The sequence below is a fragment of the Passer montanus genome, unplaced genomic scaffold (genome assembly GCF_014805655.1).
Source record: "Passer montanus isolate IOZ18808 unplaced genomic scaffold, ASM1480565v1 scaffold86, whole genome shotgun sequence".
NCBI lineage: Eukaryota > Metazoa > Chordata > Aves > Passeriformes > Passeridae > Passer > Passer montanus.
This window is the reverse complement of record NW_024373923.1, coordinates 1055483-1071392: the sequence shown is the minus strand read 5'-3', so window position 1 is coordinate 1071392 and position 15910 is coordinate 1055483. Positions and strand designations below refer to the sequence as shown.

At 44.0% G+C, this 15910-nt stretch overlaps 1 protein-coding gene across 1 annotated transcript in view; it reads left to right on the top strand.

Moving 5' to 3' along the window:
• Positions 1–15910, top strand: part of LOXHD1 (lipoxygenase homology PLAT domains 1) — a 149898-nt gene that overhangs the window by 32008 nt on the left and 101980 nt on the right. Inside the window, exons 6-9 of the mRNA XM_039733354.1 lie at positions 8896–8994; positions 10641–10789; positions 13278–13401; positions 15147–15397. Coding sequence (XP_039589288.1) covers positions 8896–8994; positions 10641–10789; positions 13278–13401; positions 15147–15397 — 623 coding nt within the window. The remainder of the gene's footprint in view (positions 1–8895; positions 8995–10640; positions 10790–13277; positions 13402–15146; positions 15398–15910) is intronic.

Genomic DNA, 15910 nt, shown 5'->3' with positions numbered 1-15910 from the left:
AAATTGGCCACCTATTGCTATTCTTTATTATTACTGCTGTTGTATTTTTTAAAAAAGGATCACACAAGAGGAGCTCCTTTATGTAGGGGTGGGTCTTTTACAGTCAGACACAACATTTCTGCTTTGCTGAAACAAGAAGCAGTTTTGAAAGGGAAAGTTGTTGTCTGTGCCAATTTTCTGGCCTGATTTGGGGCTGATACATGGTGCATCTGAGAGTTTGCACGGATATGTCCTCAGGATAAGGGCTGTGGAGTCACTATGAACAGCTGGGATTTGGATTCTAGTAAAGAGGTGAAAGTAGAGTGGTGAAATTTCACCGAGTGCTCGTGCAGGCAGAGGGGGGAGTTGCCTTTAAAAACATTAGAAATATGTCTATTTACAAGGCATTAACCTGCTCTAGGTATTCTCTGAGGTTTTCAGATCCACTATGAGCTAAAACTCATGCATTTGAGCTGTGAATGTGAGCTTATTCCTTTGTTCTTTGGAGGATTCTTGGGCTAAGGCTCCACACTTCATTGTCCAGAGTTTTTATGTTGGCTGAAGGCTCGTGAGCAGTGACCTGGCTGTGACTTGAGGAAACATCTGGAGCAGCAGGTGTTGGTGCACATAATTCACTTCGAGTCAGAAGCTAAATCCTTCCTTCCATCCTGGGATATGCATGGCCTGAAGGGCTGGATCAGAACTGAAACTGTGGCCAATATTTCCCACTGGTGTTAGAAGCTCAGGTATGGAGCAGAATCTGGGATGTGAGGCACTATTGATGATGCCCTGCTGGATTTCCAACCTCATTTTAAAAAAGGTTGGGCTTGAAGACCAGCACTGGTCCCTCATGGATGAGTCTTTACCCCTGGGGGGATTGAAAAGTTGTGTGGATGTGGCCCATGGGGACATGGGTCAGTGGTGGCCTTGGCAATGCTGGGGGAATGGTTGCACTCAATGGTCTTGGAGGGCTTTTCAAACCTAAGTGACCCTTGGATTCCCCTGGGTTTTGCTTCAAAATGAGGTCACACAATTTCACACTTTTGGAAACTTTCATGATGGGAAAAATGAAAAAATATTATTTCTAAGGATGCAGAAGCTGAGGAAGAGGGAATAAAATATTAATGCGTGTTATCTTCTCATCAAAATGCATCTTTATTTGCTCTGAAAACTGGAAGTGTATAATCAGCAGAGGAAAATGCAGATAAATATATTTATGAAATACATATGAGTTGTTTGCTTCTGAGTAATGGCGAGTACTCTCTGTGTTCAGGATGAGGCCTTGCTGCATGGTGAAGCATTCAATAAACAGGGTTTGTAGAAGGAGTCATATCTTTTACCACCCCATTTATAACACTGGGGAAAAAAAAAATGTCATGCTATCTGGCATATTGAGCATCCAGAAATGTCTTTTCTTTTTGATCAAAAATACTTCCATTGTTCTAACAAGGACTTCACTTTCCCTGCAAACTTTTCCCAACTTACTGTCACTGTGTCCAAAGTGAGGCAGCTGCAGACATTTTACTTGTCACACTTCTTTTTTCTCTTGTTTTTTCTGTTTTTTTTCTCTTGTGTTTTCTCTAAAGATGGGTTAAAGGAAGGAGAAATGGAAATGTAGAGATAAAAAGGAACACTGGTGACTTGCAAAACACAAAAAATGCACAGAGCCCTGAAACGGGACAGAAAGAGATTTGTAATTCACACAGAGAAAAAAGATTTTGGAGAGGCAAGAGTGTGTGGCTGGTAAATAGATCTCTGTGTACCCAATACAAAACAGAGAGTACAGCATGTTTTTGAAGACATGTGATAATTTTGACTAATTATGTCTATATATGGAAATTAATTCAGCGTTCAGTTTTGAAATGAAGTAACTTTTTAAAAAAATTCACATCTATTCAAAGCAAGACTGAGGTACAGAGTAACAATATGATTTTCAACAATACCATAAAATCATTTCACTCTTATCTCTGAGCAAAAGTGTTTAAACCAAGAGGATATTCTCAATTATTTCTTCAATTTTGATAATAGCAGATCTGGTGAAAGCAGAAAACAGATCTTTGTTTCGTGAAATATTTGCTTTTTTTTTTTTTTTTTTTAATGGACTCCTACCCTGGGGCTGAACTAATGAAAAATAATGATAAATCTTGGGGGATTAGATGAGGATTTCTGCACTGCTGTCACAAGGTGGGTTGCCATGTTCTAAGCTCCATGCTTCTGCAACTAAACCACCATTGTCTCCTGAGCAAGGTCGTTTAAAGCTCACTTCAAAAAGTCATCATCACTTTGAAGTCACAGTAGGAACATCAGTTTAGCATATCCTACAAGCAAAGCCTCCTGCATGTGGTAGATTGCCTCTCACAGGCCCTGCAGAGGGATGATCCAGGCTGAATCCTAATATATTAACTGTTCGGGTGCACGCCTTGGCTTCAAGAAGAGCTGCAGAGGATGGAGGTGAATCTCCTGGTTTCTTGCCTGGGTGGGGAGGCAGGGACTGGGCTCATCATGGGAGGGACATGGACAGTGACTGAGGGTGATGCAAGATTCCACAGAGCAGCACAATCACAGCCACAGAATACCCCAAGACCACACAGACCCCAAGGAGCATCGAGTCCAAACCCTGGCCCTACACAGGACAACCCCAAGGATCCCTGAGACCTTTGTCCAGATGCTCCTTGAATCCTTTCCTTTTCCCACATGTTGGGCCTCCTTGGGTGACAGCAATAATATCTCTCAAGAGCACACTTTTGGAGAGCTCTTGGGAAATTAAAGGAGTACTGAACCAGGGTCAAGGCAGCCTTGCATCTTTGGTTCTGCCCCTAGTGAAAAGAGCCCCAAAGCCTTGCAAAGGCTCCTCAGCACTTCTCCCCTGCTAACACCATGTTTTGGCAGAGGTGCTCACAGCCAAAATCAGAGAATGCCTTGGGCTGGAAGGGGCTTCTAAAGCTCAGCTATTCCAAGCCCCCACAATGAGCAGTTACATTTGCAACTAGACCAAGTTGCTCAGTGCTGTGCCAAATGCAAAACTCTTCCTTCTCCAGCACCCCCTGTTCCAGGTGTGCTTACAATCTGCATTTCCAGTTTGAGCCCTTGGCTAAAGATGTGTTCCCCACCTCTGAAGGCACAGCACATTAACAAATGTAGCTGTCAATCACCCTTGAAAGAGATTAATTATTTTTGAGCTCTGAACCAACCCTTAGAATTCAACACTTTTCTGAATGGGAGGAGAGGGAATTCCTCTTTATCTGTGTGCCATTGCTTTGTGCAAGAGCACAACCCAGTTTTGTGACAGAACTGGCTGCTGGTGAGCTCAGAGGAACCCCTCTGCTTTTACAGGGATTGCTTTAGGATCTAATTCTATTTTGCTGTCTCTGGGGTCCCTGCTCCTGTGTCACAAAGAGATTTAATGGGTGGGCTGGGAGTTTTTCTTTCGTTTGTAGAAACTCAGTTGCTGGATACACAAGACCAGCAGGACATCTCCAACCAGAAGGTCACCAGAAGCTAATGTAGAAAGAGGTTATTTTATCCTGGTGGGATGAGCTCTCTGCCAGGACAAACAAGAACTAAATTCAAGTCTTTGCTGTGAATCAAGTGTGTTGGGAGGCCAGGCCCCAGCTTTCTGCCCTGGCCATAGGCTGCCTGACATTTTAAGGATGCTCTGACCCAGAACTCTGTCACTGAGGAACTTGCTGTCAGCAGTGGTATAAAGGAGCTTCCACTTTGACAAGTCAGTCCCTTCCATCAAGAAGAGGTTTTGTCAGACAGTTCCTGGTGGGCTGGAGTGACTGACTCAATCTGACAGGCAGGAACCAAGGCATATGGGTATTAAACCCCCATCCTGAGCTCATGTGAGGCTGTGGCAGACTCAGATTGGAATTGTACCTCTTCTGCAGGTGCAGGTGCCTGCCCCTCCCTCCAGCAACAATTCTTTTCACACTAACCACAAAAGAATTCCTTTTCCAGCAGCAATTCAGAGATGGTAGCAGTGCCTCTCCCCTATCCACCCAGCCCCTTTTCCCCATCCCCTTCCCAAATCTGCCTGCTCAGTGCTGAGCAGCACAGGATGGATCTCAAGCACTGCAGCTCTCGGGAGCGCTGTGAAAATAGAAGGAAAATTGCCAAGAGTTGCCTTATGAGAAGGATCCATCCCTGCCTACGGCTCGGTTCCTTGCTTTTAACCCCATGTGCTTTGCCTGTGAGGGCTGTGACATTTCCCAGATATTGGATGCTGCTGCCCTGCACTGCAGTAGGTCAGGCACATGGGAGGCAAGCGCAGCTGGGAGTTCACTGTGCCCTGCAGGAGGTGATAACCCCAGGTAATGAAACACAGACAAATTGGTTTTCCTGCCCAAATCTCAGGCTCCTGCTGCAGGAAACTCAGCAGATTGTGCATGAACACACTATCTAATGCCCCAAATAATAGTAGATACAAAATTTCTTTAGGTGTTTCCATCCTATGGTGCTTCAAGTGACCATGATATCATATAGCTAAAGAAATGACATTAACAGATGAATATCACATGGCTGGACAGTCAGCTTGCAGGTGGCAGGATTTGTCTGGGATATGTCGGTGCATTTTCCATGGCTGGAGGCAGGACAGAGGCTGCACAAGAGCACCCAGGGGTGTTTGGTCTGGATTAAAAGATTCTGGGCAGAGCAGGGGGCCAGTGGTGCACCCAGGATGGAAGTGACAGAGGGGACAGCCTGGATGGGGAACACTGGGGGCTAGGAGAGTAGCAGCCCCATGCTCTTCATCCCCCAGGATGTGTCAGGAGTGCATCACATTCACAGACAAAATCCTCTTGGTTCTCAGTGGAGAGAACCTGACTCCAGCCCACAGTGCAAAATTAACCTTTCCTCTTGTCTGTTGAAAGCTGAGGCTGAGTTAATCAGCAGACAGGCTGATTGACTGCCACTCCTCTGCTAAATTAATGCAGTAGGGTCACATCAGTGCCACCCCAGTGTCTCCCAGAGATGGCATCCTGGCAATGTCTTCAAATGCAGACACACAACTGTGAAGAAAAGGAAGGTGCTGTTACCACACAGGGCATTTACACTTGTGCATTGCAATGTGAAAGTGGAAAGGCAAGAGAAAATAGCTACTGCTCTTCCTACTGATTTTTTGCTGGCTGTTCTGCTCTTGGCATCTTGCAGTACGTGCCTCTGAAGCTGCTAATTTTGCTCCTAGGAAAGCTCCCCTCCCCGTGCCTGTGCTGCAGTCAGCCTGTGCACTGCTCGATGGAGGCACAGCTTTTACATTAACATTTTGCATGTTCTCAGTGCTAGGAGAAGCATTCAGGAGAAAAAAAAAATATCCAGGCAACATCTTGATCTGTGTTTTACAGATGAAGTCAGAGCCATGTATTTGGATTTAAAAAAAAATAAAAATCAACAAAAAGCCAAGTGGGTATTTTTGAAAAGATGATTCTGCCACGGGCTTAAAGAATAGGGAACAACATCCACCCATGATCAAAATGAAGAGTACTTGACTTATGGCAGATCTCTTCCTGGCTGCAGTGAGAGCTTTCTCTTGCATGCTTTTAGCAGCTGAATCCTGCCTTTTTAAGAGGCAGCATCCCTTTCCATTTAAATTGCTCATCCACCATGTCACTCTGTAAGATGTGCTGATGTACGAGGCACAGAAGGACCCCTGAGCAGCATGAAGAGCTCCTCTCCTTGCTGCAGCTGAATGTCAAATTGCTTAGAGAGGGAGAAAGTGCTGGCAAAAATTCAGCATGGCTCAGGGTTTGCTTCCTGAAACTGGAGGAGCTTAAATTTTTCTGAAAGCAGACCTAAGGGTCAGGTGTGGGGACAGGTTTGAGCATCCAGTTTCAGAGTCGTTAGGAAGGAAAAAACCAAAGAAAAGACCTTATGATCACAGGCTAGGCATAGTTTGTGAAGCAGGAACCTGCTCTAACCTAAGCCAAGGACCTCTAATGTTCTTGAAGTAGTTTTGCCTACAGAAACACATCAGTGTGGAAAAAAGCCATGCCAGTGCATGCCACACACCCCAGCCATGCTTACATTAGAGGGGACAACCTAAAACCCTCACAGCACAGTGCCCTGTGACTGCCACCAGTCCAAAGTGATGGCCCATCCATGGGCTCAGTCTGTCACAGGGCCCCTCAGGCTGACACTGAGAGCAGCACTGTGTGTGTACAGAGCCCTTGGGACCACTTGGTGTTCCGAGCAGGAGGCCAAAAGATGCCATTCAGGACCTCAGATTGGAAACACAGCCATGCTGAGAAACCTTTAAAGCTTTCTCATCTGGCAAATAATTTCACCAGCATTTTCCTTGCTGGCCAGATGTGTTTCTGCAGTAGCCATGCAAGGTGCCCTTCCTGCACTTTGCTCACTTGCTTTTCATGCACTTACTCTCTGCATGTCTTCCTTGATGCTCTGCATGCATTGAGATGTCCTTCTGGTCTGTATCTCAGAGGCACAAAGCCTTTTCCTGCAAGGGGAATGTAAGCTGAGCCACTGTAGCTTGTCCTTTTGAGGATCCTGTTATCCTGTCAGGTTCTTCTGGTTTCCAAAAAGTGGAGTGGAAAATTAATCACTGACACAGATTAAATATTCTAGAGGAGGTACAGGGAGCAGAGCTTCTTGGAAAATGTGGTCTGTAATTAAAGATTGCAAGGTACAATGGGTCAGTTTTAGTTAGAGCAGCTTAGTGGCCAAGTAGGAGATGTAAATTGCACCATCCCCAAACTCTGCTAATGCAAACAAACACTTTTGGTGTTGGTGTGTCTCTAGCAGGTTGTTAGAGCTCTGTGAACTGAAGCTAAAGAGTTAAAGAGAATCATTAAGGCATTTTCTCCCCTCTCTGAGCCCAGCTCTGTTCTTCTCTTTCTTGTTATTTAGTATTTGTTGCAGTTTTATCATTATTATTTTATTTGCCATGGCATGTTTTGTGGTGAGGCGCCAGGGATGTCAGCTCGATTTTTAGCCTTTTCCCCGCACATTCATTAAACTGTGACAGGTGATTTTCCCTTTGGTTTGGGTTCTGCCCTTGTACTCCTCACCCTGGGAGCTGAGAGCATCGTTGAAATTCAGGGGATGGTCCAACAGCCTCTCCTCATACGTTTGCTCTCACGTCCTCTGCCTCTGTGGGAGCACGTGCACCAGGCCCTCTGCTGCCTTTTGGAATAACTTTTAATATGCACTGATCATGGTGGGGGAGGTGAGGGATCTGTTCTGGGAGTGGTAACCCAGTGCTGGTGATGTTCCGTGGCTCCTGAGAGAATCCATTCCTGTAGCTGGCTGGGAAGCGCAGGAAAGATTATCCCCTAACCTGGCACTCGTCAAAGGGGAAAAAAAGTTGCAAAGCAAGAATCACGGTAAATGGTTGGACTTGATGATCTTAGAGGTCTTTTTCAGCCTTAATTATTTAATGATTCTGTGGTGCAAGAAGTTCTATTTTTGCCAAGGATCTGTATGTGAGGAGACTTGTGCATGACTCTTTCACAGAAGCAGCGTGCCCAGGACTCAGAAATACAGAAGTGACATTGCACAGAGCTCCCGGTATCAGCTACCGAGGGTTCAGTAACAGGAGCTCTGTTCAGGGCTTGTATGACATCATGTACTGCTCAGTAGCAGATTTTGCATTCCTCTTCATCTGTTTTGTGTCCTGCTGCCTGCCTCCAGCACTCATTTTTCACAGGAGATACAGCACAAGGTGTCTATCCTGGCTGTTTGCTTGGAGGAGCAAGGTGGTCGGGTGACTCCAGTGACTTCTGAATCTAAGTTCAGATTTTTGAACTTCAAAATCTTCAGTAGACTTTGAAAGTTGCTCATATTTGGCTCAAATTTTGCTCATATTTTGCTCAAGTAAAGTCACACTGAAGGTCATGGGAGCATTTTCATTGGTTCCAGAAGAACTGAGGTCACTTTTTCTGTCCTTGGGCACCAAGTGGGTCCCACCCTGATCTGTCTGAAGAACTTGCTTCTCAAATTCACTGACATGATGTGTGTAATGTCCATGATGTGCCTCACCCACAAGGGTTTGATGCCATAGATGATGTATCTTCACAGTGTTACAGCTCCTGGGTCTACTACTGTTTCCTCATTAAATAAAAAAGACTGGATGACTGGATTTTTTTGTTGTTCTTGGTTTTGTTTTGTTTGTTTGTTTGGGTTTTTTTGCTGTTGTTGTTTTGTTTGGTTTTTTTAAGGAAAGGGTGGCCACCTTCACATTTTTGTTTCATGCAGTGTGGCTGGCATTTAAGAGAATCAGAGAATGTTTTGGGTCCATCCAGTTCCACTCCCTGCCATGGGCAGGGACACTTTTCACTAGACCAGGTTGCTGAAGACTCAATCCAACCTCGCGTTGGGCATGCCCAGGGGTAGGGTGTCAACAGCTCTGAGCAACCTGTGCCAGTCCCTCACCCCCCTCCCCCAGTAAAGGATTTCTTCCATATATATTTAGTCTAAATTTCTCCTTTTACTGTTTAAATCCATTGTTCCTTTTTCTACCACTACAATATTATTTCCCAAAAATACTTACTTGGTATAAACTAAACTTTCAAAATAACTCTAGGACAGAACTGGGGTCAGGCCTGAGCCTGGGCAGCCTCTAACTCATCAATGTTTGAAAAAAAGCAGAGCTGGTCCATAGGTCCAAGTTCATTTAATGGCTTTGTATCCACATTAAAATTTTCACTTTCACTTCTACGAAAGTGTCAGGGCCAGGAACCAAGTGATCTGTCCTCCTGCCCTGGGCAGAGAATGTGCAGTGCCAGAGTCCTGCCTATGGATTTTATCCCCCTTGTGGAGAAGGGGGTCATTGTACCCAGAGCCACAGTTCAGACCACACTTTCAAGACGGCACCAGCGCAGCCTGAACTGGTCTGTGTTGTTGGGGTTTGCATCAAACCATTGAGTTATTAATGCGTTGGGATTTCTGCCTCCCTCATTGCAGTCAACAAGTACGTGGTCCGGGTTTTCACTGGAGAAGTCAGCGGCAGCGGAACGGACGCGGATGTCTTCATCAATATCTTCGGTGAGAAAGGAGACACAGGTATTCAAATGCAAATCATTTCCTAAAATATTTCCTCCTGCTCTGCAGGCCTGAGATCTGAATAACACACACACAGAGGCAATCTGGCAAACGCAGGATGGTTTGGCTGAGTGAAAGGCACAGAAATGGTGGCGTTAGCTCGGCGGCCCCTCGCATCCACGCCCCTGGAAGGTGCATCTGCAATGCAGCAGCTGTGGCTGGGTGTGGGCATGACTCAAGTTACCTGACGTTAAAAAAAAAGCAGACTCTGGGAAAACGCAGTGTAAACCACCAGCAGAAAGCAGTGGAGAAAGTGCCAACCCACTGAAGGGTCCAACACCAATGTGATTTACAGGGAATGCAGTGGGAGCTGTGTGTCTCATTTTCCAGCTGCCTGGATGGATAAGGACATCCCTTGTCTATGGCAAAGGTGATGGCTGAGCCTGCTTGGCCACTTGTAAAAATAATTTAAGCAAGGTTTATAATAGTTGGGTTGGAACAGCTTTTTTTAGAAATATTGTACTTATTTTTGAATGCAGATTGTGCTGCAACAGTGGTCTGGAAACTTTAATTTAATTTTTTTTTAAATTAATTGAATAATATTAAAAGATGTGCCCAAACCAAGCTCTCTGGGCCATGAAGAGAAGTGGGTGGAGATTTCTGGAGATTCCTGTAACCAGGGAGCAAATATTCTCTTGCTTCTACACTGCACCTATCCCGTCAAATTCAAGAAATAATGGTATGATATCTGCCTAGTGTCCTTGAACAGTTTATAAAAACTGGTGGATAGGGCTCACCCTTGATTAATCCTCCAGAGTTTTACAGGAGGATTTATCTATCTCCCTGAAGACATCCCAAAGTGGGAGTCTGGATCTTAGCTGGGTGTCCAGGCATTCTGTCATATCCACACAGAGAAATAACACCCCTAGAGAATGATTCATCCTCTCTAAGGCAAGAGGGATGAGTTGCCCCCTGACCTCTTTCTCTGCACCGGTGCCTTGGGTGGGTTCCATCCCACTCACAGCATCACACAGCCTGCAAACAGGGGCTCAGCTTTAATACTTTTCATAAAGGCAAAGCCCTGTGAGATCAGGAAAAAGCCAACAGCCCTGGCTGGGTCCTAATTTGAAAATAAATCCTTCCTCTCGGATACAGCAAAGAATTCCGTGTCCTGAAATGTCAGAATCTGCAGCTTGTGACCAAAGCCTTCCTTGAACAGTTTGGAGATTTTCAAAGACAGTAAAAATAAAAGGAAAATGTGGTGATATGAAAAAAAAATATTTAAGAGCCATCTGGATATATATTTCTGAAAGCTCTGAGAGCTGCAAGTAACTGTGACATTAGAATGGAAATCCTGGTCTTTTGTGGGCTTGAGAAAAGGTACCTTTTTTATTAGAATAGAAAGTCCTCTGCCTTTGCCTTGAGTCCTGGGTGCAGGGAGCTGATATCTAGGGAATATTTGATTCAGTCAGTGGTGACTTCCTGACATTCCTAAATATTCCTTCACTTACAAACATGCATGTGCCAGTAACTCTTTCCTCCTTGGAGTTATTATTGATTACTTATTTGTTTGGGGGATTTTTTTTGGTTTGTTTGTTTTGTTGTGGGACTTTTTTGTTTGTTTGTTTGTTTTGCTTTTATTTTTTACTTTTTCTTTGCCCATTCAGGTGTGAGGAAACTGGACAACGACAAAGACAACTTTGAAAAAGGAGCAGAAGACAAGTTCACACTTGATGCTCCGAATCTGGGAAAATTAAGAAAAATTAATATTGGGCACAATAACAAGGGAGGCTCTGCTGGCTGGTTCCTTGCAAAGGTTAGTTACTCCTGAGACATCCAACATAAGCATCTCATGGGCTCAAAATATCTCATCCTCTCAGTGGTCTGGGAGCAAGAGATTTAAGGATAATTGCTGGTGATACAGGTTACTGAGAAGGACACAAATCATTTCATTCTCTTGACTTAACTCATTACCATGACCATAAAAATACCAGAATCCAAGAGTTATCTGTTGGGTCTGTTCACAGTGAAAATTTGCAGACTCATAGCTTGCCCAAATTTAAGTGATTTATCATTGGCTCAGCAAAAGAGATATGCTTGCCACAAAGACCCTATTCTTCCACTTTCCTGCTCATTTTAATCTGCTGCTATGGGGTAGGAAGGTATTACAGCTTTTAGTGTAATAGTTGAAGGAATATTTTAAAAGGGGAAATATGTGACTCTTCTGGTCTCATTTTCTTTCCTCTGCTGATGTAGTCTAACACAGCTGGCTTTAATCCACAGAAGACCTGACCCCATATTTGTAAATCCTCAATAGCAGGATAATTCAATGTAATACAAATGCAAATATTAGCACATTCTTCTCCCCCACCACACAATGCAGTAAAAGTTACAATGTTGGCAGCCCATGCAAAATGTGGAAATGAAAAACAGAGAGGTTGTGCTCAATGTCATGAATAGTGGGGGGGCAAAAAACACAGAATCTCATTCTCACCTCACAGATGTAAAAATGACATAATTTTTGATGAGGTTGGTGAGGTTGCTCAAGTCCCAGAACCTGGTGTAGTGCTACTTGCAGCCAACACATCAACCCTGTACTCTGCCCCAAGCCTCCAGGATAATTAGGATTAAGTACGATGCAGCTTTGGCCTTGCAAATTCAGATGGAAGACTGGAGAACTGAGCTAAAATAGTTCTGTTGTTGTCTGCTGGTTTTAGATGTTTTTTTCTGTAATTTGGTTCAATACTTGGACACTCCAGTGTTGTCACTCCAGGATGAACCTGTTCTCATGTTTCTTGTGTTTTCAGAGCGGTTTTATACTCAGAGATGGTTTTTCACCTCCAAATGTAATAATAAACCTACTGAAAGGAACCCAAAGAGGATCAGCTGGTAGAGAGGCACTGGAGTGCTGATATTTCTCCCAAACCTATTCTATTTTAGTCTCTAGCACTCCAGCTCTCTCATGCTGACAATCCCAGCCCTGGCAGGCTCTGCTGTCTGTGTCTGTGGAGGTACAACAGGACTCAGGAGTGCTACAGGCAACAGCACGGTGTGGGATGAATGACAAGAGGGGAAGCTCTGTTTCCCAAAGAATGGTTTCATAAATTTATCAGAAAGGACAGATTTCAGATTCTCCCTCATTGTTGAGAAGTGTCAAGGGCTTTCTATCCATAATAGTGATTTTTTTTTCCTCCCTCTGAGACATAACCCACACATCTATCCATAATAGTGATTTTTTTTTTTCCCTCCCTCTGAGGCATAATTCACACTGAGGAGTAGAGATTTTGATTTCTTCTCTTCTGACCGAAATCCTTTAATACTCTTCTCTGCTGGTTTAAAATACTACAGTAACTCTATGGCAGAATTCAGGAGTCCAGAAAAAGATATTGGTAAGAAACACCTCAGCAGGAGATGCCAAAAACTAGTTGAATATTAGAGGGGAATATTGTTCCCCAGCTTGTTTCAGCAAAGTATCACAGAATTCTAAAACAGTCTGGTTTGACAGAGACATTAATCACCCTCAGGCAGGGGGGTTCAGGCTGGGGCAGCTCCAGCTTTCACCCCCAGCACGCCCAGCTCCTTCTCCCGGGGCTGCTCTTGATCCATTCTCTGTCCTGCCTGTCTTTGGATTGCCCCAGCCCAGGTGTAGGACCCTGCACTTGGCCTTGTTAAACCTCGTGATATTTGCACAGCACATCTCCACCTCACTGTGGTCCAAGAGCCAAACCCTTCCAAATTAGAAACTGTTTCCTGCCACGGGGTTTTTATGGCAGTGCCTCTGCAGTGGTTCCACCCTGGAGTAACTGTTTGGGATCTAGTGATAGTACTGTGTCACACAGGCTCATCTGATGGTCTGGATTTGCCCTGAAATTCCAAGGCATTATTTTATAACCAGGCTCTAAAGCAGAGAGAGAGAACACAGCCTGCTCCCAAAGCAGAACAAAGAGCTGTCGTTCAGCTGATGGAGAAGAGTAGCCAGCAAACAGGCTCTGGAGAGAAGGAAGACAGGCCAGACCAGCTGGTCTTGATAGCAGAGACATCTGGTCTCCTACACTGCAAGAGATGCAGAGTGGGTTCACTGGAAAAAAAAAATATACATATATAAAAGCTGGGTTTTTATTCACTGATTGTCTGAAATTCTATCAGCACTAATTAGGGAGTGGAGTGGGATCTGCTTGAGTATTGAGTATGTTAAATACCAAGTGAGGGTGTGTACATTAAGCTTCTGCTCTTCTGCCACCCCGTTGTGTAAAACCTTTGCTCTTCCCATGCTATTTTCCAACGTGGTGTCTCTTTTCTCTTAGGTGATCATTGAGGACATAGGCAACAAATGTGTGTACCAATTCCCAGTTGGACGCTGGTTCGCTTTAGACGAAGATGACGGGAAAATACAGAGGGACATTCTTGTTGGGGGCACTGAAGCCACAGGTAAAATCATGGCCCAAATCCATGGTAGGAAATGGGAAATTAAGACTATTAGCCATGTTTTCTTCAGAAGATTGAATGCCTTATGCTCAGGGGGGCTTGCAGTGAAGTGTTCTGTTGGTGATAGGCTGTTTTGTGTGAGGATTCCTGAGCTGCCAGCACATTTTCCCACCTTTGTGTCTCACCTGTGAAGCTGTGCAGGACCTACGTGCTGGTTTGTCATCTGGTGCACCTGGATAAGGGGCTGCTGGGCAGGGAATCAAAGATTCAGCTTGTACCTTCAGCAAATTGCTCACCAGCACTCAAACAAATGGTTTGTTATTTCTGAAAGCACAAAGTAGTGAATATTGTACTTCAGTTTCTTGTCTGGCGAGCTAAACATCCTTTTACAAAACAAGAAACCCAGTGCTGAGCCCTAAATCAGTCTTTTTTATTATCCAACATGGTTAAAGAAAAGACAATCAAAGTTTATGTCTCTGTTAAAAGAAACCTGGATGTAAAGTCCATAAAAGAACTTGTCATAAGGCCGAAGATTATTTGGATAGTGTTCTGCCTGTATTTATTTAATAGCATGAAGGCAAACACTGTGATGATGCATGTAACAACTGTTCTTTACTTCCTTGTATGGTCTTCAGCATCTGCAGTCCTTGTATTCCTCCTGCATGTGCATGAGGAAAGTGGTCTGGGTGCAAGATCCCTCGCTGCAGGATGCTTGTTGGGGAAAATCAAGGGAAGAAACTGGAAAGAAATTTAATTCAATCCCAAAAATCTTCCTTTGTCTTTTACTACTCATGACTGTGTATTTTCTTTCCTGCTCTCTGGGATTTTGTTGAAGATACATCAACAGTAAAGCATGCTTGAGTACTTTTTAATGTAAATTTCAAAGGGAGAATTATTTGTGAGAGTGAGTTCTGACGTTTTTGCTTCATCCCAGGTCCCTATTGCAATTTCTGTCTGATTTAATCAAAAAACTTGGCTTAGGTCTCAACTATTTTCTACGTGCTCCTATAGTGTTTAGGTGTGTTTTTGATGCCATGAGACAGGTTTAAGATGTACTTTTCTGTGAGGTAAGGCTTATGGGAAGAAGTGTTTTCATTCTTAGACCAACAGTTGGAGATAGGAAAAAACCCCCAAAGACACTTTTAAATAAATAGGTTTCTTTTCAGGGATAGTTTTCTTTCTTCCAGCTGGGCTGATACCTCTCCCAAACCTTGTTTTGCTGATATCTGTGGGTTCTCACTGTGACTGTGGAAGTCCTGATGGCTTCAGCAGCATTATAGGCTGAGAAACAAATAAACCCAAAGTTTTCAGAGTTTTGTGATATTGCAGATTTTGCCACCACCGTTTAAAGAAACACTTCTCCATCCTCTCAGCATTCCCTGACCTATTATGTGCTTGGTATTTCTCAAAATCATATTACATACTTGCCAATTTTATTTTTTTTACCTTTCTTCACCTAATCAGCATCACAGAGTGAATAAAAAAGAAATTTTTCCCATCAGGCCATAGAATAGGGAGTTTGTCACCCCATGCCTGTTTCTCTTGGTCAGTCTGAAGGTAGATGTATATTTCTCAGAATTATGTGTGGGACAAAAATAAATGAAGCATTGCACTGTGTGTAAGAGAGAAGCTAAAAAAGACCAGTGGGAAATCAATAGAGTCTCCAACATAAATCCAATCAAAGCCATAACTCTCAGACTCTTTTCCTCCCTTCTTTTTACTCCTAACCAAATTTCTGATTCCCCCAGGCATTGTGTACAACGTGGCTGTAGTGACTGGAGATATCAGAGGAGCGGGCACCAACTCCAAGATCCACGTGATCCTCCACGGCTCCAAAGGCTTGAAGAACAGTGGGAAGATTTTCTTGGAAGGAGGTGAATTTGAGCGTGCCAGGACGGATCTCTTCAACGTGGAGATAGCTGCCCTCCTCAGCCCTCTCAGCAGAGTCACCATTGGGCATGATAACTGCGGCGTCAGCTCTGGCTGGTTTTGTGAGAAGGTGAGACTTAATTATCACAAACTCATGGAATCATTAGGTTTGGAACGATGCTGTTTGGAATGAGCTCTTTGGAGTACCACCACTGGGCCAACACTGCCAAGAGTTTCCCCTGCAGGGAGATGTCAGACCTGCTCCCCATTCACAACCTGACCCCGACAGCCCAGACCAGTTCAGAAATAAATAAATACATAAATAAAATTAAATACATAAATAAATAAATAAATAAATAAATAAATAAATAAATAAATAAACTCTGCTTTTGTCTGGAAGGCAATACCCCCGGTTTAACAAGTCAATATTATACATCACACACGAGAGCAGCTGATTGCCTCAAAGGCACGTTAGATGCATAAGTCAATCACTCGCTAATTGGGTTGATTGCCCCTCTGCAGTCACAAAGACAGAGATTATTGTTTGCTCAGCTCCAAAAGCACCTTCAGATGTTTGCCCAAGGGGCTGGACAGAAATGCTGCCTTGGATTGTGCTGAGCATTTCAAAGTTATCATCTATGCT